At 40.6% G+C, this 23,111-nt stretch overlaps 1 protein-coding gene across 1 annotated transcript in view; it reads right to left on the reverse strand.

Annotated features, from left to right (window-relative positions):
• LOC145392416 (microfibril-associated glycoprotein 4-like) overlaps nucleotides 1-21,015 on the reverse strand; it is a 33,028-nt gene extending 12,013 nt beyond the window's left edge. Inside the window, exons 1-2 of the mRNA XM_080266827.1 lie at nucleotides 20,785-21,015; nucleotides 9,725-10,176 (exon numbers count right to left, since the gene is read on the reverse strand). Of these exons, the coding sequence (XP_080122953.1) occupies nucleotides 9,725-10,176; nucleotides 20,785-21,015 (683 nt within the window). The remainder of the gene's footprint in view (nucleotides 1-9,724; nucleotides 10,177-20,784) is intronic.
• Between the last annotated feature and the right edge of the window lie 2,096 nt (nucleotides 21,016-23,111).

The following is a 23,111-nucleotide window of genomic DNA, read 5'->3' on the forward strand; positions in this document are numbered from 1 at the left end:
TATAACCACCCTAACCAGCCACTCACGGTTCCCAAGCTTTCTCATTGCCCACTTCACCACCTCTCTAGGGACTCTGTTAAGGGCCTTTTCCAAATCAACAAAAACAAAGTACAGTTCCCTTTTCTTTCCTATTATTTTTCCTGACGCTGTTAAGCAATGAATATGGCATCATTGGTCCCTTCGCCTGGCATAGACCCAAACTGCATCTTATCAATATTCACTCTTCCTCTAATCATACCTTCTAGAACTCCCTCCATTACCATCTTATCAGGTTTAAAAGTTTTATGCCTCTATAATTTTCTCTTTCCAGGGCTTCACTCTTCCCCTTGTACATATTCACAATTACAGTCTTCAGCCAATTATCTGGGACAAGACACTCATAATCATATTTATTAGGTCAGTGACTAACCTCACACCTATATCTCCTGAGGCTTTCAACATTTCAGCAGTCAACTCAGACACACCTGCTGCCTTCCTCACCTGCATCGTGCCTATTGCATCGCTAACAGTAGCAGCATCAATCAAAGGCCAAGGGCCAAACACTGTCCCAGTCATACTTCTCATTCAAGAACCAGATGTAATGCTCTCCCCATGCATCTTTATCCCCACTGTACACCACTATCCTTCTTGCATCATTCTTAACACACTGCACACCTACGATATCCCTATTCTCCCTCCTTACTTGATTTGCCACCCTAAATATCAAGTTCTTCCTTTCCACGTGATTTAGGCTCTCAGGTAAAAGTACCTGTGACTCAGACTTCGCCCTGTAAATCTCTTTTCTAGCCCTATGCTTAGCAGCCAAGTAACCTATTTCTCTCAGTTACCACCCTTCCGTAGGCATTATATAGGCACTAGAATATATCTCATATCCCAATATGCAGGATGTAGTGTTTGCTGGAGGTATACACGGCTTCTCACAAGGACTTCAATCCACATCATGTATATCCACAATCATCTTGTCTCAGACCATCAAAAATGTCTTCACATATGATGTATCTCAAACAGTCTCTTTGTAGTCTAGAAGACCAAGAATTTCATGACATATTCAAACACGTGGGGGGAGGCGGTGGCTCAGTCGGTAAAGAGGTGACCTACAGTCCTACCGGACCAAGATTCTAATCCCCGTTGGGGCAGGGAACAGTTTAAGGAGTTGAATTTCATAAAAGCAGACTTTACCAATCTACCAGAAGACCCGCCGGCATGTCGTAAAATACCCTCACTAATACCAATACACGAGTCCTGTATGAGACAGCCCCAGCATGTATTCAGTATGGACGGTTGGTGTTAGTGCCGAAGTGGTAACATGTAGAGGTTTATGGGATGTAGGAGGACTACTGGGCCTTAGGAGCAGGCTGCGAAGCCTATGCCCAGGGTCGGACACATTAAAAGAAAAAAAACTCTAGTCGGTTAGTCCACATGAATAGAAATCTGCCAGACACATCACACACACACATCCTCTCTAAGCTGTATATAATATCGGAGAGATTCCCTTCAGGTCAGAAACGATTAGAGAAGGCCCGAGAACATAATCGAGGGCGGAAGGCAGGAGATAGAGTCAGCTAGAAGGTTTTGCCGTTACGCTACGTTACACTGTAAATAACAGTTCAATATAACTGTGTACAATAAACTCCGTAACCCAAGAGTGCTCTGTAACTCATCTCGCTTATGATACACAAAGGGAGAAGATGAGAAAGCGAGAAAGAGACGAACCTATTCACTCTAGCCAACGACACACCATTTTACAAAGCATGGACAAGTTCGGGCCATACGATGTCTCATGACTTTATACTGGCAGTGCTTTGACGATCTGTAATCAACCTCCATATCTCTCTACATCTACACTCGAAGACCATAGAAAGTTTCCCACCTCCGCCGACCCTCAGACGATGCCTGGGGTCTTTCTGGATGACGGCTTAGGCAAACTATCACGGGCAACACACGAACGAACATACACCGCGAACCCTCTAGGCTAAGGCTTGGTAACCAGTGCGTCATGTCACATTTATCACGTTTTTATCGAGATAGGCCAAATCCTTGGCTTCATAGACTTTATTATACTCCAATATTACATACCACTGTCCTCAAAATACCGTAAACCAGTATGAATAGGTAACAAATACGTGATAAGATAGATGGACCAGGAACACGAATCATCTGAGCTGCTGCCATATTCACACAACAGAGATGGACCAGAGGTGTAGTCGTGGATGGAGGAAAAGTTTTCCCACACTCCAGACGGCGATTTATAGATGGGGAGACGTAATCGTTAGTTCATTTCTTTTGTAGATAATTTCTGCGTATAATTTCACAAAAGTATGTCATAGATGACACTAAAAACGATATCTGAATAGGAACTGTTTTACCTCATTACTAATTCTACTGTTTCCTATTTCCCTAGCTTTATGTGTGCTTGGCTGCTGCTTAGTCTCTGGTGCAGCTGAGCGGGACTACTAGCCTTACAGCCTCTCAACACCTCCATGTATCTTTACTGGTAAGTAAATTGGTTGAATATTATATTATTGCTCGACAACAAACTTGTTGTGTGTGTGTATATATATATATATATATGTAAAAACTTTGGGAAGCGTTCACCAAGCCACTTGCTACTTTGGCGGACACAAGGGGTGCTGTGGTTGAACCAGTGTCGCATACTAGTATGCTTGCACCCAATCGGCTTAAGGCGGGCCGATTACACTTGGTTCACAGACTACATACACATCCAAAGCCACTACAACACTACAATCACACTCACAAGCACTTCTCACCCTACATACAGTCTCTACCAGACAGCCTAAGCCACTGGGTAGAGATACATTGGCTGTATCGTCCCTGCTTCGGTAGGGATAGGCCGGTCCTGCAGTGGACCTCAACGGCTGATGATGATGATATATAAAATACACACACACACACGCAGCCCACCCCATATAACCCTCATCCATATTCACAACGTCCTCCTAGATACTTCCACTATCCACATTATTACACATAAGACTGAGTCAGTCACACGTGTCATATTTTCCCGCCATCAGTTGGGGGCCATTATTAACAACTGTTAAGGTTGGTTATGATCGGCATTTAAGGTAAGAACCGAAAAACAGAGGAATGCCAACGCAATGTTTTCCTGGCAGTACAGTACCTATCCGCAGCTGGCGGTATTGGCTATGGCACTTTAAAAACAATTTAGTGAAAAACATTAAACAGGAAAACGTTAGCATCTGTCACTAACGAAATGGCATTACCCGTAAGACAATAACCAGTAATTATAATATCTACCGAGTATCTATCTATTGCCAGACGCCTCAATCCCGTTTGGGGTGGCCACAAACAAATCGCCTCCACGTCGCCCTGTCCCCCGCCATTTCACTGCCCTGCTCCCAACTCACACCCCCCTCTCTCATATACCTCTCCATCCCATCCCTCCATCTCATCCTCGGCCTCCCCCTCCCTCTTCCCCCCTCCACCTCGCTCACATACACTCTCTTCGTCAATCTTTCACCCTCCATCCTCTCCACATGGCCAAACCACCTCAGTGTGTTCCTCATAACGCTTCCTATCACATCCACATCCACATTCAGAACGTTCCTTTATATCCTCATTCGTCAGACTGTCTCTCCATGTGACTCCACAGGCTCTTCTTAAATAACTCATTTCCACTGCTCTCACTCTTGACTCTTGTCCTTCCAACAACGTCCAAGCTTCACTTCCATACGTTAGAGTTGGTATCACAATACTGTCATGTAGTAACTTTTTCACTTCCATGCTCACTTCCTTGTTTCTTATCACTGCTTTCAAAGAACCAACAACCTTTCTTCCCTGCTGTACCCTTTCAAGCACTTCACCCTCCAAACCTCCATCCTTACTCATCACACTACCCAAGTACTTAAACGTACTCACATTTTCTAATTCCTCACCATCCAACCTCGCTGTACATTCACTGACTTCACCTCTCTCAAAGACCATCACTTTACTCTTCCCTACATTCACCTTTAGATTCCGTTTCTTAAACACTCTCCCAAACTTATCCACCAAGCCTTGCAGCTCCCCTTCTTCTTCACTGAACAACACAGTATCATCTGCAAACAACAGTACAGAGAGTTTCCAAACACTATCCTCTCACCAGAGCCACTCCAACATCCACTACCCTACCTTGTACGTCTTTTATTACCCCATCCATGTACAGACTGAACAACCATAGAGACATGACACATCCCTGTTTCAACCCAGCCTTCAAAGAGAAAACTTCACTTAGTTCACCATCCACACGCACTGCAGCCTTCGCACCATCATACATACTCTTCACAGCATTCAATGACTTTCCATCTACTCCATATATTCCTAATACGTTCCACAATCCTTGTCTGTCCACCCTGTCATGTTTTCTCCAAATCCATGAAAGCCACATACAACTTCTTCCCCTTCTCTAGAAACTTTTCCACTAAAGATCTAAGAATGAATATCTGATCTACGCAACCTCTTCCCTTCCTAAAGCCTCCCTGTTCTTCTCCAACTAATTCCTCTGTTCTTTCTCTAACTCTTTCAATAAGTATCCTACCATACACTTTTCCTGTTATACTATACAGGATATAATTGCAGTATATGTTTAATGATGTTAATGTTTTTATAGAGGTTAACGTGGGACTGAACCAATGCCTTTTAATTGCAGGTATGGAGGAGCAGGCCCGAGTTAGCTCGAGGCCACCACTGACAAGGGCAAATCGACCGGATGTAATAACACAGCGCTCAATGATCATTGGATACCATAAAGCAGGGAAGAGCATAAGGAAGATCAGCCGCCTCCTGGGTGTTACCAGAGATACTGTCAGGAAGTGGGTACGGAGGTATGAGGCTGAAGGTAACGTGAACACCAAGCCAAGACAGGGACGGCCACGAATCACCACGCCAGAGGAAGAGCAAAGGATCCTGAGAGAGGCAGAACGGATACCGCCCTTTCTCCCCGCAGCATAACTCAGAGGTCAGGTGTTCAATGTCATCCAAAAACAACCGGGAGGCGAATGCGGGAGGCTGGTCTACGCTGTTTCGTCCCAGCGAGCAAGGAAGCATTAACAGAGGCACATAGAGAAGCTCGAAAATGCTTTGCCGAGACGTATGCAGATTTGGGTTTGGAATATTGGGGATCAGCTATTTTCACAGATGAAGAACATTTCTCATCAGTCGCTGCTACGGGTCGTCAGTGTTGGCGATTATTGAACACAAGATAAACCAGAGAAACATCTGTGAATCTTCAACAAGTGGTCGAGTTACAATTTCCATGCACGAATGGATGTGGTGGGAGGTGTGGGTGAATTAACAGATAATGAAGGACACATGAATGCACAGCACTATATTAATATACTAGAGACATGTTTTTTATCTTCAGTGCGGACCAATGCCATCCTTAAACCACAGCCCATATATATGGTGCAGGACCGGAGTCTGATTCATACCAGTCGAACAGTGGGCAGATGGTTTGATGCCCACCCTGAAATTGTTTTACTTGACTGGCCTTCTAAAGGGGCAGACTGTAACCCTATTGAGAACCTTTGGGCGCATATGGTTCGTGGGTGCGGTGTGGAGGAGAAGACTAGGGAAGCGGTTATGAGAAGGGCAAGAGATGTGTGGAATGGAATAAGAAATACACCTGACTTTTGTAGCAGGCTCGTAGATTCCAAGCAAGATTGATTACGTGCATTCATAGCAGCCGATGGTGGTTGGACAAGATATTGATCATGTTTCTCTTATAGCCATGTAAGCATACACGTATAATTGTTTGCTTTGCATATGTTTACATATGAATCGATCGTAGCATTTGCAGTATTAATAAAAACATTTTTGAGAAAGTCTTTAACTCTGCGACATAAGATGTAAATGATACTTATGTTTGCTAAATTAATAATCATATTAAGGCGTAATTCAGGATGAAATATTAACACGTTAGAAGTTATGGTGTAACTAAGGTGAGACATGCAGCAGAAATAAAACATAAATATATTGGCTATGATTGATAAATCATACTGTGGTAAATTCTTTATCGTTGCCGCGCATCCCCCCCCCCCCTCCTCCGCCACACCAACACACAGTATCGCTGTAACGGGAAAGCAGATATGAACTATATTCGCTATTTACATAAGTTGCTGGCAGTCATTTTAATAAATCAATCACTTCACTACAGCATAGTGATGATGCGTCAACCACATGGCCAAAGCCATAAGGGGTTCATAACAGTATGTTCATGGGCGTGTTGCCCGTGATAGTTTGGCTGAGCCGTCATCCAGAAAGACCCCAGGCCTCATCTCAGGGTCGGCGGAGGTGGGAGACTTTTTATGGTCTGCGAGTGTACCTATGGTTACGCACATTGACATTTCTTCCATTCCCTGAAAAGCCTTCTTTTCTCCTTGACTGCAGCTTCTACACCCTCATCCCACCACCTAGTTACTTTATGTCTCTGTGGGCCTCCTGTCCATCCACATACTGAATCAATAACTCTCAAGAGGTTGCTCTTGTGGGCTCTGTGATGTTCACTAACGCTTCTGTCAACGTCTCCTTGTTTAGCCACCACTCTCCTTATCTCCTATTAGAACGCATCACTTACTGCTTAACTTTTCAGCTTCCATATTTTCCTCCTTGGTGCACTGGTCCTATTTTTTACCAACCACTCCCTAAGCACCATATCACATATCAGTATCAATATCAATATCAGAATATATATATATATATATATATATATATATATATATATATATATTTATATATATATATATATATATATATATATATATATATATATATATTTATATACGTGGTAGGTAGGTGGGGGCACTGATCATCCACTCACTTGATATAGTGCTCTTTGGGTGTGTGCCTCTTCCTCTCTTCCTTCCTTCGTCTTCTGTCTTTCTTTCCTTCATTCTTTTCTCTTTCTACTGCCTACGGGTGTCTTTAAACGTCCTATTCTTTCTTTCCTTCATTCTTTCCTTTTCATTCCGCCCATGGGTGACTCTACACTGAGTGACAAGCCAAATGATTTCCTGTACATCGGTAAACCATTTACCAAGCTGGGTGGTAACCGTATAACGAAATTATGACGCCTGATGGTTTAATGGGTAATAAAGGTGCTCTAGTCGGGTTCAACCTGTGTAGGTTTATGTTTAAGGGAGTGGTTGGGGTTTATTGTTCACTTATTGCCACTCAGGGATGAGTGAGGCTGGTCTCTCTCATCTTAAATGTCACGACCAACTTACCTAGCCCTGGGCTCCTGCACTCCTTATGGGGCAGCATAGGATCGGGTGATGAAAGGATGGAATTTTCTCTCTCTCTCTCTCTCTCTCTCTCTCTCTCTCTCTCTCTCTCTCTATATATATATATATATATATATATATATATATATATATATATATATGACCATGAGGCATCACGCATCCAGACGAGGAAAGCAACGCGTAATGTTTGCCGCAAATCGCTTAAAAAGACTGGCGAGAGTTAAAAATTCACAGAAGTTTTAAGTTTACTGTTTAGACTCTCAGTTTAACATAAGGTTTATATATCGCTGTATTTTCAGGGCAATAATTATGTAATATATGTGGAAAATTATTTTTATTTTAAATTTTAAAACACAAAATAATGCTAATACCACAGTTGCTAGTGAAGATCGACAGACGTTGTAAGCGATTTACAGCCGTTTGCTCTTTGTTTTCATCATTCAAACCATTAAACTATCATGTTCCTTCATTATAAAGTAATGGTAAGTTGTTTGATTAACGAAAAATGGGAAAAAAGGCTAAACAATGCTTAGGAGGAAAGCGCCATCCAGGGCAAGCACTTGAGTGCGAGACGCTTCCACGTACTGTAGGTTTTCTCTAGACGGGTGGACTTTACTAGATTTCATAGACAGGCTTAAATTGTGGATTATGGCTTCGTTGTCATTACCGCTGAGTGGATATTCCACATTTGAATGAGCAAAAACTTCCCACTGATCACCTGACTGCCGACATGGTCGCGAGTAATATATTTTTTCAACGGATGGACTTTATACCGAGAGCGGAAAGGCGGAAAGGAATTTTGCAGAATTAAAGTGTAATGGTTGAGGATGCGGTGTGAAAAAACAGGTTGATCTGGAGTGGCACTTTCCACCTTTGTATATATATATATATATATATATATATATATATATATATATATATATATATATATATATATATATATATATATATATATATATATATATATATATATATACACAATTCACGTGCAGAGTAAGGCATAATTAAAAACTGTAGTGAATACCAGACTGTGGTGTATGTCAAGGTGACTCAATAGTGTGTAATTTGAGGTAGTGAATCCATGTTAGGCTCCTCAGCTCACAAACTCCTTAGTGAATCCGGACTCGGAATTACAGTTTGTAGTAGTGACCTGTTATAGTGCACTGCTTTTCATCACGTGTGAAGAAACAGCCGCAATGCTACACGTCTGAGATAATACGAAGTGCTGCTTGCTACTCGCTTTTTTTTTTTCTTTTCGTGTTCGTGTTACATGTAGGCCAATCGGATAAATCTGAGTCTGGTGCGTCCTAAACGCCAGTGGATCGTCGGTAAGGTTGGTATCTCGTTTATATATATATATATATATATATATATATATATATATATATATATATATATATATATATATATATAAAACCAAACTGTTGCAAATTTGGTAATGAATAACTTTTTGGTAGTGATGGAACATGATTTGGTTTTTACTTGAGATTTGCTAATGAATACATAAGTGTTCATAATCTTTCTTCATTCGAGGCACTGCAATATATTTCCTGTGGAATCATTAATGATTACAATAACCAATAACCTGTCTACTGATAGACATTGGATAATTACATCGATAAACTAAGATTAGGTAATGAAGAAATTAATTTAGCATTAATTTTCATGAGGCTTAGTTATTGTTTCATGTCCGTATATATCCTGTGAATGAAATTAATGTTGAAAATGTTGATGTCAATAAATGAAAGCCATAACCTGCATTTGGAATGTACTGTTGTTTCCTGATATATGCAACAACATGAAGAGATGATGTATAATTACAGCATAAATATTTTATTAAAAATATTTGTATATACAGTAACTTTAATGGCTAGAGTGGAGGTAGTGCACTACTTTTCCGTAAACGTAGTTGTAGTACTAGTGACACTACATTTTGATCCAAGCAGTTGTAGCCGTAGTGTCACTACTTTCAGTGGGTAGTGCACACAACATTGGTGATGGGGAATAAGGAGGTTAGCATGAAAGTAAAAATGTCATGGCAAGATCGTATTGAGACCCCAACTATACTGTAACATAAAGAAATGAACCTTGGACTTTGAGAGACGTAAGTTAGGAATGAGAGGAGTGGAAATCAGTTATCTGGGAGGAACATGTGGGGATCTCAGCGAAACAGACAAAGAAGGAAGCGAAGGAGATAAACTTAAATGCAATGCAAAAATGCCCTAAGATGCTTCGGTAGTTCACTGAATGGAGATGACAGATCAGGAGTGTTCGTGAGCAAAGTGAAGTGAGGAGGGTAAGGGAGTGACCAAGCATGTGGCAGAGGGATGAGGAACCGATGAAGTCTAAGTGTGAAAAGGTAAACTGATGTCAGAGGACAGGGTGACATGGAGGTATTTCATCTGTTGCCACAAATCTGAAATTATAAATGGATTAATAGAAAATAGCCAGATACTTGCGATCACCTGCCGATACTAAGACGGTAGTTGGTACTGGCTGGACCAACACTGAACACCCCATATTTGGCAAACCGTTGCTGACCATCAAAATCTGCGAGGTCCACTCTCAGCTCTTGCAACGACCACGAAGTGAGCGTGTGAAGCAGGTCGAGTCCCAGCCAGAACTCTCCCTCCAAATTGCCAAAGCCCAGTTGATATTCCACCCAGGTTCGGTAGAAGTCCTCGCGGGTGGTGGCATTGGTGCGGCGCTGGAAGACGGTCCAGCCGCCACCGTCGACAATGTGGTCACAGAAAACAGTAGCTGCGTCGTAAGGGCGGCCAGGGTAAGGGTACACTTGCCGCACGCCACGCCCGCTGTCACCAGATGCCAACAGATCCTTACAGTGCCGGGGTCGCGCACGCCACGTTTTCAGCTCCTTAATGGCCTGTCTCACCTCCTGCATACTCTCACGCATTTCCTGTTGCCAACAATAAACTACAAATATTATTAAGTAACAGTTTGGGATGAACCAAGAACAACTGTGAGGGCTGATGCATCAAAATAACTAACCCTTTTACTGCCACATGTCTCCCATAAGCAAAATATCATGGTTTGCCGGTTATAGATATAAAACATAAAAGGCATTATGGAAATGACAGGCTAACGGGGACTGCTTCTGACCCATTCATTGCAAGATCCATACCTGAAACTGAGTACAAAAATATTTTTTGATCACAATAAACGTAAAACTAAATAAATGACACTGTGCTAATGTGTGTGTGTGTGTGTGTGTGTGTGTGTGTGTGTGTGTGTGTGTGTGTGTGTGTGTGTGTGTGTGTGTGTGTGTGTGACACATGAAAGGAGGAAACACCAAGTATCCAGAGCATTTTGTTCATATGTTCATGGCAAAAGCAAGGTGAGTGACAGTAAAACCGTCCTTATACTCTGTTAAAGCATTCAGAGAGAGAGAGAGAGAGAGAGAGAGAGAGAGAGAGAGAGAGAGAGAGAGAGTGGAAATGGACGGGATAGTTAGTAGTACAAGGGGGATATAGGAAAGACAATTATGTGTTAGTGCTTTTATTTCTTAGTCTAAAGGTGACTGGGAATTCAGCATGAACAGAACACAGAGTTAACACAAAGGAATATTGTGCTCATAAAAGAATCGTATAATCAATACAGGAGAAGCAATTATTTTCGTAATATCCAATATCCTATAATCCTGTGTGTGTGTGTGTGTGTGTGTGTGTGTGTGTGTGTGTGTGTGTGTGTGTGTGTGTGTGTGTGTGTGTGTGTGTGTGTGTGTGTGTGTGTGTGTGTGTGTGTGTGTGTGTGTGCGTGCGTGCGTGCGTGCGTGCGTGCGTGCGTGCGTGTCCGTCCGTCCGTCATTCCTTCCTTGGGTAGATGTTTGAGGTCACGTCTTACATGGCACTGTCCATCGGACCCCCTACAGATGTAAAGAGCACTGCCACGGCAAATCAGAGACCAGACCATTAAACAAACTGAAAATCTACCCGCGCATTGTAAGAAGGCTGGTAGAGGATTACGTACTTGATACCTTAATGAATTCATTAGAAAACATTAGTCGCAATATAATAGGTTTCAACGAGACCCACAGAAAAAAAATAAGCTTCAAGACAGTAACCACATTATTATACCAAAGAGGAAGGCAGAATGAAAGAGTTAATGTTGTAGGATTTCTAATTAACAAAAATCTTACACAGAACATCGATAAGTTCAGTTGTGTGTCTGACAGACTTGCAAGGTTTGTAATAATACTCAGCTAAACACATACTCTGATAATGGAAGCATATACACCCATCTCTTAAAGCAAGGATCAAGAACTACAAATATTCTATGACATCTCCCAGATTATGGAAGGAATAAAAAAAAAGATGAACTAGACTCATCTGAAATTTCAAGGCTAAAGTTGCCCGATCAAAACGTGAAGAAGCATGTATGCGAAACTTTGGAGCAGAAGGGTCAAATGACAGAGGTGAAATAGTGGCAAATTTTGCTGAAATAAATAACATGAGAATAATGAACACATTCTTCCACAAAAGACAGAGAGAAAGTGGACCTGAAGAAGCCCAAGCGGAGAATCAAAAAAAGAAATCGACTTAATTGTACCAGATAATAGAAAACTATTTTTTTTTTTTACGTGTCCGACTCTGGGCAAAGGCTTCAGGGCCTATTTCTCGGGGGCAGTGACCTATCCCAAGGCTCGGTAGTCCTCCTACACCTCCACATGTCACCACTTCGGCGCTAACACCCACCATCCATATTGAATACATGCTAGGGCTGTCTCATACAGGACTGGTGTATTGGGATATGCTTCAATCCTGTAAGGGATGTCCACACACAAATCGCCTCCACGTCGCCCTGTCCCCAACCATTTCACTGCTCTTCACTCATATACCTCTCCACTCCATCCCTCCAGCTCATCCTTGGCCTCCTCCTTTCCCCTTCCTCTCCCTCCCTCTACATCACGTATACACTTTTTTTCTTAGGTTCTCGCTCTCCATCCTCTCCACATAGCCAAACCACCTCAATGTACTTCTCCTAACACTTTTTATCACATCCACATCCACACCACAACGCTCATTCACTTCCTCATTTGTCAGACTTATCTCCATGTAACTCCACAGGCTCCTTTCCAATAACCCACTTCCACTGCTTTCACCCATGACTTGTGTCCTTCCAACGATGTCCAAGCTTCACTTACATACATTAGAGTTGTTATCACAATACTATCATACAGTGACCTTTTTACTTCTATGTTCGCTTACTTACTCCTTATCACTACTTCAAAGAGCCAGCAACCTTTCTTCCTTGTTGTGCCCTTTTTAAAACATCATCCAAATTTCCATCCTTACTCATTATCTATGCACTCACATTTTCCATTTCCTCATCATACAACCTCACTGCACACTCAGTGACTTCATTTCTCTCGAAGACCATAACTTCACCCTTGCGTACATTCACCTTTAGATTCCGTTATTTACACAATCTCCCAAACTCATTCACCAAGCCTTGCAGCTCCTCTTCGTCTTCACTTAACAATACAGTATTATCTGCAAAGAACTATACAAGAAGTTTCCAAGCGCTGCACTCTCTCATTAGGGCCACTCCAACATCCACTGCTCTACCTTGTATCTCTTTTATATCCCCATCCATATACAGATTGAACACCCATGGAGACATGACATCACTGTTTCAATCCAACATTCAGACAGAGAAATTCCCTTAGTTCACTACCCAGACGTTCTGCCACCTTAGCATCCTCATACATACTCTTCACACCAAAACTTCCCATTTTACTTCATATATTCTTAATATTTTCCACATTCCTTGGCTATCTACTCTGTCATATGCTACCTTGAAATCCATGAAGGCCGCTTACAACTTCTTTCCCTTCTCTGGAAACTTTTCCACCAGTGATGGCAAAAACAGTCACTAATTTCACAATTGTCAAAGTAAATATTGGAAGCGACCAAATAATGGTGGGTTACTTAGCCAGGCTTAAAATCAGAAGCGGAAAAAAATAAAATCTGATTCAAAATATAACAGTATGCCCAGTAAAAGTTAGCGAAAACAACGCTGCCTTTCATTCAGAAGGAAAGAGTAGATTTCAGACTCTAATATACCGAGTGTGACATTGCTGAGTTAAAGGGCAGACTAACGAAACCGTTAAGGTTATAAGCGGAGGTAGTAAAGAACGCCAGTACAATAAAAAAAACTAATATTAAAAAAAAAATCGAGTTCATGAAAAGATGAAAGATGAAAATAAAACAACAAAAGATGATACTGGGTGAGAAAAAATTAATAAGCTTATCTACAAGAAAAAGAGAGAAGAAAAAGAATGATAAATATAGGTTAGATAAAAGTAACCATCAGATAAGGAAAAAATCTGAAAAAGGTCTGATGCAATAGGTCACAAGGAAAACAATAAATTATATTACTCAAGGACAAAAATGATAGTCATCAAGTGTTCAGAGCTGAAGAATTTTACAATGAACTGTTTTAGTCAAAGAGAATAGTACTAACATCTACCTCTTCATCTGACACAAGTGAAATGCCAGAGGTAACACCAGATGAAGCAAACGTTTCTTTTAAAATCATGAAAAGAGGGAAGACCATAGAAGGAGATGGAATAGCAGAAGATTTAGTGTTGGATGATGGAGTAGAAGTTCAAAGTATATTCAATAATAAAGAAGAAAATTATCAAAACATGATATGATGCAAAAGCTATCTTGCATTACAAGAATAACGACTCAAAGCAGCATTGTAACTATCGACCTATTAGCGTAATATCAGGTGTTTACAAACTCTTTAATGAAGTAATTACGAATAGAAAAACAACTAATCTGGAATAAAACCAACATCGGGAACAGGCAGGATTCCGAAGCAAGTATCCGACTACTGATCATCTACATACAGTAAATCAGCTAATTGAGAAAACTATGGAATACAATAAACCACTCTGCTTAGATTTTGTTGATTACGAAAAGGCTTTCGACTCAGTAGAGCACCAACAATTGTAAAATTCACAGTGGAACAAGCAGCAAACTAGAACATTGTAAAACTGTTCAAAAACATTTATATGAAGGGAACTGTTACAGTTAAGTTTTTGAGAGAGTCGTGTGTCTCGGATATACAATTTCACCAAAATTATTTAAAGCATGCCTTCAAACCATTTTTGGAAAGCTTGAATGGGAGAACATTTATTACTTGCAAATGAAATTTTCATAATCTTAGAAACAGCAGGTATTGCAATTAATGTTAAATATCCTAAACAGAGAAAGTCTCAAAGCAGAACTAAAGATGAACCGAAGCAAAACTAATGTTTAAACTATATACACCAAACAGAAGAGATTCTACAGTAGAAATTGGTGGGTACAATTACTTGGAGCTAAAGCCAAAAGCAACGAAAGGCCATGAAAGTGGAATAAAGAAACACATTACATTTGGAAGGAAAGCTTTCGGTATACAGATATCTCGTGAAAAGGTGTATGGCAGCATTGAGACGAAAAATATATAACGAATGTATAATCTCATGTATGATTTACGGCTGTAAGACCTGGAAGCTGACATAATGATTGGAAAACAAGCTAATCATTTTTCAAATGGCATGGAAAGGCTAATGTTGGGATTATCTTTGAGGCAGGACGAGATCGACCGAGGTGAAATAACAGACTAAAGTAAAAAACATTCTAGATGTTATAAAAGAACACAAATGGAGGTGGACAGGTCATGTAGCAAGAAAAATGGCTAACAGATGGAGCAAGATGTTGACTGATTGGACTCCAGGAGACTGCAAGTCTAGCAGAAGATGGTCACACGAAAGAGGGAGAGATGATGGACAGGATATGTATCAAGAATAAATGTTTACCGATGGAGCAAGAGGCTCCATGACTGCACTCCATGAGACTGCAAGTCTAGCTCAAAAAGGCCGGGCAGGAGGTGGAGAGTTGAGATAGCTATGTCTGCTCACTGTTCATGCAATGAATATTACAATTTCTATTTCTTCCACTAACTTGCAAGCCATTCCCTAACTTGAAAGCCATTCCCTATTCGACAAAAGCCAAAGCAAAGTGGGTTATGATATTCTCTACTTTTCTAAGTTGGTTGCTTTATTGTGTTCAGATGATCAGTAGTCGAATACTCGCTTCGGAATCCTGCCTGTTTACGGGGTTGGTTCTCTTCCACATTTGTTCTTCTCTTCGTAACGACTTTACAAAGAGTTTGTAAATAACTGATAATGAGCTAACTGATCGATTGTTACTAGGGTCTCTTTAGTCGCCTTTCTTGTGTAGCAAAATAACTATTACATAACACCATATTTTGGGAATTACAGTATCCCTATTCCTTATACGTTGGGTAAATCAGTGGGAAAGTCGGCTTGGAACTTCTGCTCTTTCTTACGACAGTAAATTTGGTTCTGTTTCCTCCTCTCTTACGGTTTTTTTTTTTTTTTTTTTTCATGCTTTTAGGCGAAAAGTTTAATTCATCTGATATTTCACTTGTGACATCTGAAAAGTCAACAACTGGTACTATTTTTTTTTAATACAGTTCATTGCATCATTCACCAACTCTTTTCACCACATTTTCTCTGTTGTTGATGACGTGACCATCGTTGTCCTTCTGTGATATAATTTATTCCTTTTGTAATGCCATTCTGCTCCGGATTTATTTAAGAGTTTCTGTTTTTTTAATTGTTTCTTTGATCTAATCCATGTTTCTCTTTCGTTTTTCTTCTCTCTGTCTCATGGTGATATGCTTATTTATTTGTTTTTCTGTTTCATCTTTCTTTTTATTGTCATCTCCTTCCTTTTTTCATTACGCGTTGGCTTTCAATTAGCTTTCTCTACTACCTGCTCCCATTCCCAAAACATTTTTGTTAGTCTGTCCTTCACTTCCTCAGTGCCACACTCAGAATATCTTTGGGCCTGAAACTGGTTCTTTATTTCTAACTGAAGGCAGCTTTGGTTTTTATGGTTTCAGTGGACATGCCTTTGAATATTCAGTTACCTTCTATCACTTCTGAAATGGAATGAGGTTGTGCTGTCCACCATTCTACGGCCACTTCTCATATTTACTTCGTTGATAATTATGATATGATCGTATTGTTTTTATCAGCTATAATGAACTTGATGGTTATCAGCTATAATGAACTTGATGTTATTCTTTGTTTCGATATAGGCTACTCCAGCTTCATCTTCTCCCTGTTCTTTTATGGAACTTGTGTTCATTATTCTCACGTCATTCACTCTGGCAGAATCTACAGCTATTTCACCCTGTAATTCCTCACTCATACTCCGAATTTACCATATATGCTTCGCTGTTTTGACCTGCAGTGAGGTCGACAGGTCTAAAACTGGTATACCTGGGGGATCATTAGTATTTCCTTTTAGGAAAGTTTGACTATCTGCTCCTGGAGAGCTCTGAGCGATTTTCTTAATACACAGTCGCCCAGCTTTAAATTTTGAGTTGATTCGACACGTTGCCTGTCGCATCAGCTGACTATTTAACATTTTTTTTTTTTTTTTTACCATTAGGAGACATTTTAGCAAGTTTACTGTGCAATATAAAGTTGTTCTGCTTGGAATTTAGAGCCAATATGATGTGATTGCTGATGTTAGTTTCGCCGCATGTCTATGAAGATAGTCTTCTACATTGCAACTTTTGCACTGAAGTGTTGCTTGAGTGGAGTATATCTGGTCTTTTCTTCTTCCATTATCTGGATTATGCCGTCATTAAATTTTTCGATTACTGCATCTGTGCTTGAAGAAGTTGTTGCATATACTTGTAGTACTTTCAGAATGTATCTTTTGCATAATCAAAACAGTCCCTGCTAATCTGTCAGACAAAATGCTAAATTTAACAGTGTTCTTTGCAAGATGTCTTAATTAGAAAGTACACCACTAAGTATTTCATTCTGCCTTTCTCTGTAGTAAAATTGGTGGTTGATGTCCTTTAACTGAATTAGATTTTTCCTTTTTTTTTTTTTGGGGGGGGGGGGGGAGGAGGCTGATCTTGCCCAGACCTGCAGTATAATACCCCAACTGGTGTTTTCTAATTTAGTCATTAGGTCAACAAGTTTATAGTCTTGTGCGAGGCTTCTCGCACTGTACGTAAAGATTTGCGTGGATTTCAGTTTGTTTAATATTCCGATGTCAGACCTGTCGAGACAGTGCCTACATGCTGTCTATGTCACATTGCCCCTAAGGACACGAGACAGTGCAGTTGAACCTTTAGGTGATGATAATCCAACATGAGCCCACAAACATTCATTATCAGTAGAAATCATGTTTCGATGGGGGCATGTGTGGCAAAATAAACTTCCCTCGTATACAGTTTCTGATGAGATGTAATTTTTGTGCCACATTATTCACTATATTCGGTGGAGCCATATTCTCGTATATTTATAGGGGGTCCCATGGTCCACGCTGTCTAATATAATACCTCATCTGTCTGTCTGTATCTATATCTGTTAATATATCCATCTTGATAGATAGGTAGATATATAGATAAATTAGGCTTCACGAGGCCTTCTCCAAGACTATGGTGCTGTGATAATATTAGAGGCACTGTCTTCTGCTGTAGTGTGGTCACGTATACTGGTCCCACTATACATATGCCATATACTAAGTAAATGTTCATTATTAATCATAAAAATATAGGTAGATACTTTATTAATTGTTCATCCATTATTTCATCACACAACGTGGCAGCCTTATGCTGATATCACTTACAGATTTTACTGACGTCAGTGTTGTTGTCTCAAGTAGATACTTACGTCCTATATTATGATGTTACAAATAAGTACAGTATAATATAGTGAACAACGTGTATTGAAAGATATGGCGTCTTTTCTCACACATTCACTCTCCCACCTCCACCACCCTTCTCCCTGGGTTCCTGTTTCCATCAAACGATTCTCTTACCCTCTTGTCCCTCACTCCACCCTTTGTTAACCAACATAAACAAAGATAGTGATGAAATGATCCGCCAGGTATTGATCACAATAATGTTATCATACACCTCTGCATTAAGCACCAACAAATCAGTAACATACAATACTTCGGTATACCTGACAGCTGTTTCATCCTACTGTAAGCTGTCACGTGACATACGCACTGCTAGTTGGATCTTGTGTTAAAAGGACATACGGTTGTTTATCGTTAACACAGGTTATGTGTGGTTTGGACGTCCATTAATTCATATTAACTTGGAAATTTAAGCCTTACATTATAAACATATAAGGTTTATGTTCCTGTCATTACTGGATGAACGAAACGAATCAGGGATCGGCTCTAATGAACCACAAACTCTGCTTTAACGAAATTATTCCGACCTCTTGTTACAACAGTGACACAATGCCATTATGTGTACGATTGACCCCCCACCCCATATATATATATATATATATATATATATATATATATATATATATATATATATATATATATATATATATATATATATATATATATATATATACATTTTACGATTACATGAAAAATGACAAAAAGGGGTAGGCGGATATCGTGAATTTTTTATTCTCCACTCCCAGCCCATTCATTATGAAGATTGGTATATTGGCTTTTTCCTACCATCTAGAGGTGATTTTCTTCAGTTCGAGATTTTTCCGAAATTGGTTGGGTACAACACACACTCGGTATTTATTATTTCAGTGTCTGAGTAATCTCCTCTCTGAAGGAGAATGAAATAGTCTAACCTTAGTATTAAAAAAAAAAAAATGATAGCCACACCCAAACTAACCGTATTCCATTGCATTCACGTCAGACAGCCTCCAAGAAGCTCTCAGACAGGCAGCCCAATACAGACATTTACACACGCCCTTACACACCTCTCGACCCAGCCCCTCATACAGTCCATGATACACACCCCTGGTACACACCTGACACCATGATACACAGTCCTGATACACGCCCGACACCATGATACACACTCCTGATACACGCCCGACACCATGATACACACTCCTGATACACGCCCGACACCATGATACACACTCCTGATGCACGCCCGACACCATGATACACATTCCTGATACACGCCCGACACCATGATACACACTTCTGATACACGCCCGACACCATGATACACACTCCTGATACACGCCCGACACCACGATACACACTCCTGATGCACGCCCGACACCACGATACGCACTCCTGATGCACGCCCGACATCCCCTCCCCTCCATTGTTACCATTGACATATTCCCTTACCCCTCACCCACCCCCTGATACCCGCTCGACACATCCTTGACCAGTCCCCATCACATCTGACACCCAAATACATACCAGAAGGTATCCTTTGTCCTTGAACAAACTCCTCAGGAACAGCCCAGATGCACACCACTCATCCGAGACGCACCTCAGATGTACACATGACACTAACAATACCATTCATCTTTTAACACATCATTCATAAACTCCCGATTCTATCTTTCTGAAACGTATAGTGACTCAGTGAGTACCGCAGTTAGGGACACACATTGCATTTGGCCGTCCCTGTGGGTGCAGCAAAAAGTAATTACGCCGCAGGAATATTGAGTCTAACACTGGCTGGAAGCTTGATGACATACTTGCCGCCCGACACACAGTATGTTCATATAATATTTATGGCTTGGAATGGCCATATGAACCACCTCCTGAAGTTATTACGTCAACTCGTGGGACCCCATGTACAGTACATGTTCTATCCACCTCACAGCTACAAAGACTTTATGAAATTCGTTGTAAATTCAGAGGAGTGTTTCAGCTTGAAGGTGGCATCTCCTTGCCTTTAGGTTTTATCCATACTGGACGTTGTCTTAGCCGTGATTTATGTTATTACAAAACGATTTTACTTATGTGTGGATAACCATCTAGTAGGGAAGCGGTAAAAACGAAGGTTATATTAAACCACTTTGGTCAAAGTGGCTTCCATCAGCTTAATGAAAATCACCTGGAGGCACTGGCAAAAAACTAATGACATCATCAGAGTAACAGGGTAAATGAACTCTTGTCATTGTCACTAAGATCAAAATTTTCTTTTTATTCTTGTTCCCCCCAGACTAGTTTAATTACCTTACGAAAAGACTTAAGTGAAGGGGAGAGTTCGAAGCAATCTCCAATACCCTTTCAGTCTGAAAACTATTTACATTTACTTAATTTTGCATATAGACTGTTAACTCAGCTCAGAGAAACGTGGTGTAGTGGAGGGATTAATAAGGTTATAAATAACATATTCAAATCGAACATTGTTTTAAAAGTTTAATAAAATCATCTGCTCCTAACCAGAATGACATATGAAAGACTTCTCAGGCTGAGCGAATCATCCCATTTACTACCACTTTGAATATCATATTGAATTTTATTACCAGAATATTTTACTCAAATTAGGGAGCATCCATGACATATGGGAAAAAAATATCTAAGATAATTGCTTCAACAGGAAGAAGGGTTTCTGTTTTACTCTTGTGACAGCAGAACAATTTTATTTAGGCTAAGAGGGATTCTCGGTCTGAACTCGTTATTTAAATAACCAAGGGGAAGCAAGCACCTCTCTACCTTACCTGCAGAGGCAAAGTAAGCTGATCTTCTCCATTATGGGTTGAGCAGAGAGCAAGAGAAGATGACACACAGGCGGGGGCAAAGCCAACAGCCTGCAGGAGAGAGGAAACAGTAGGACAGTCACAATGTAGGTTGTGCTTCCCGGCAGGCTCTGAGGCAGGGATGTTGGAGCCCAGTGTAGTGGCACCTAACGCCACAACCATCACAGCACCCAGATATACACACACGCCCATTATGTCGATCCTGCCTTGGACTCTTGACCTTGCTACCACTCGACTATTTCACTAAGCTTAGAAAACAGTCTTGGTGACTAGACGAGGCGAAAGATGGCCCGAGAATGGCGGACAACATGAACACCACCTCCAGCACTCCTCGTACTCAAGGCACTGAGCTCTACACTCTATAGTATGAAGGGGTGTTTCCAGGGGTAGCACTGCGCAATATGTGTGTCCGTCGCCAGGGCGGCGCTGGTGTAGTGGCAGCCTTATTGCACCACGCATGATGCTCGCTGTTTTTGTACTGAGCTGCACGGTGCGTTTTTGAAAGCAGACGATGATTTCGGAAAACACAGTACTATGATCCACTGTGCAGCTTACGGATGCAACAATGAGCACAGGATTCATCGAAGAAAGATGGGATTACATTTCACATGTAAGAAAAATATCATGATGCTAGTTTTAATAGATTACTGCCTCTGTGGGACTTTGGGGGGAGAGAAGATTCTTCCCCATTATCCCTGCATCTATGAAACTAATAAAAGGGGCCCATTTATCTCTAATCATACTTTCCATGTCCTCTTCTCTTCTGTTCACACTCTTGTAGATATTTCCAAGTTTCTTCCGGTCTTTATCAATTTGGACATTCAGTTTCATGACATGGATAGTCTAAGGACTTCCCACACCATTTCATCACAACTACATCGATATAAAACAGCTTCAACATCGCTATCACTTCAACGTTAATACCACACTATTTTTCCCCCTGTGCCATTACCTTGCTCTGCCTTAGTGCCATGAAGGGTAAGTTCTGCACTGCAGCAATCTATGGCGTTGTTTTATACTCTTGGCTAAATGTACCCCATATAATCCGTTGAACTAGGCAGATAAAAATCATAATCCATATATGTTTTTGTATTATAAGCGACGCATTCGGGTGTTTCAATAAGGCGGCCAAAGTCACACGCTCGCGACGGAGATAGCCCTTCCATACTATAGAGGTGAGTGATTCAAGGTCGCCGGATCTCTGCTTGTCATCAGCTGTTGTATGCGGTAAAACAATTAACTGCTTAAGAAAAGGATACTGGCTGAACAGGCCAAAAATTTAATTTTTAAAAAATCTCCCTCAGACACCTATCGGGATTAGGGCGTCCATTTCCGAGAATGTTATGTCTCTGCCTGGCGTACGAGTTATGTAATCGGTCCCGTTTTAATGACAGAGCAGCCTGTACAACACCCTACCCATATCGCTGATCAGCTTAGAATTCCAACATACTTAAACTCTTTCTTGTAACCAATCCTTCTGCTAGTGCTGTTAATCTTTTCTCTCCATTTGCCTCCTTCATGTATGTAACATGGTCAACTCTGGAGCTGTCTTCTTTTGTCTGTATTTCCTACTGCCTATGTCCCCCAGTCTTTTAAACGCAGTGTATCAAGGCAACTCGAAATGAAAGGATTTTTAATTTGGCTCTCAGTTATCTTGGTTTTATTTAATCATGGAGGGAACAGTCTTGCGGACTTCAAGACTTTGGTTTTTTGTTCCTTACATTATATATCTATCTATCTATATAAGATAGATATACAGTATATATATATATATATATATATATATATATATATATATATATATATATATATATATATATATATATATATATCTTTCTATTCATTTATTCATATAACTAGTGTGTTTGTGTGAGTGTGTGTGTGAAGACGTAGGAATGGTATTGAGCCAAAACCTGTCGTTGCAAAGTCAAAACAGATGCGGTTACATTTTCTTTCACTGCCTGTACCTTATTGCGATGGTATGTGATGCACTCTCATCCCTACACTTTCACAATTATATACCAGTAAAATGCCTTTTGCGAGCACGTGAAGAGCAAGCGAGCGCCATGTTATGACAATTTTCCTGTGATGTATTATTTCTTCATGATGGTAGCTGAACAATGAAAAACATACTGGAACGAAAGACATTCACATACACCCACACAGACACAGAAACATACACACACACTCCCTTGGAAAACTCGTGATTCGAAGGGGTTCCTACGCTTTTTGGGCGAGTAATTAGTTGTTAAAAAAAATTATTGAATGAATGTATCACATGAGGAAAG

Source organism: Coenobita brevimanus, chromosome 2 (assembly GCF_032717465.1).
Source record: "Coenobita brevimanus isolate Jiangsu-jjx chromosome 2, ASM3271746v2, whole genome shotgun sequence".
In the NCBI taxonomy this organism is placed as follows: domain Eukaryota; kingdom Metazoa; phylum Arthropoda; class Malacostraca; order Decapoda; family Coenobitidae; genus Coenobita; species Coenobita brevimanus.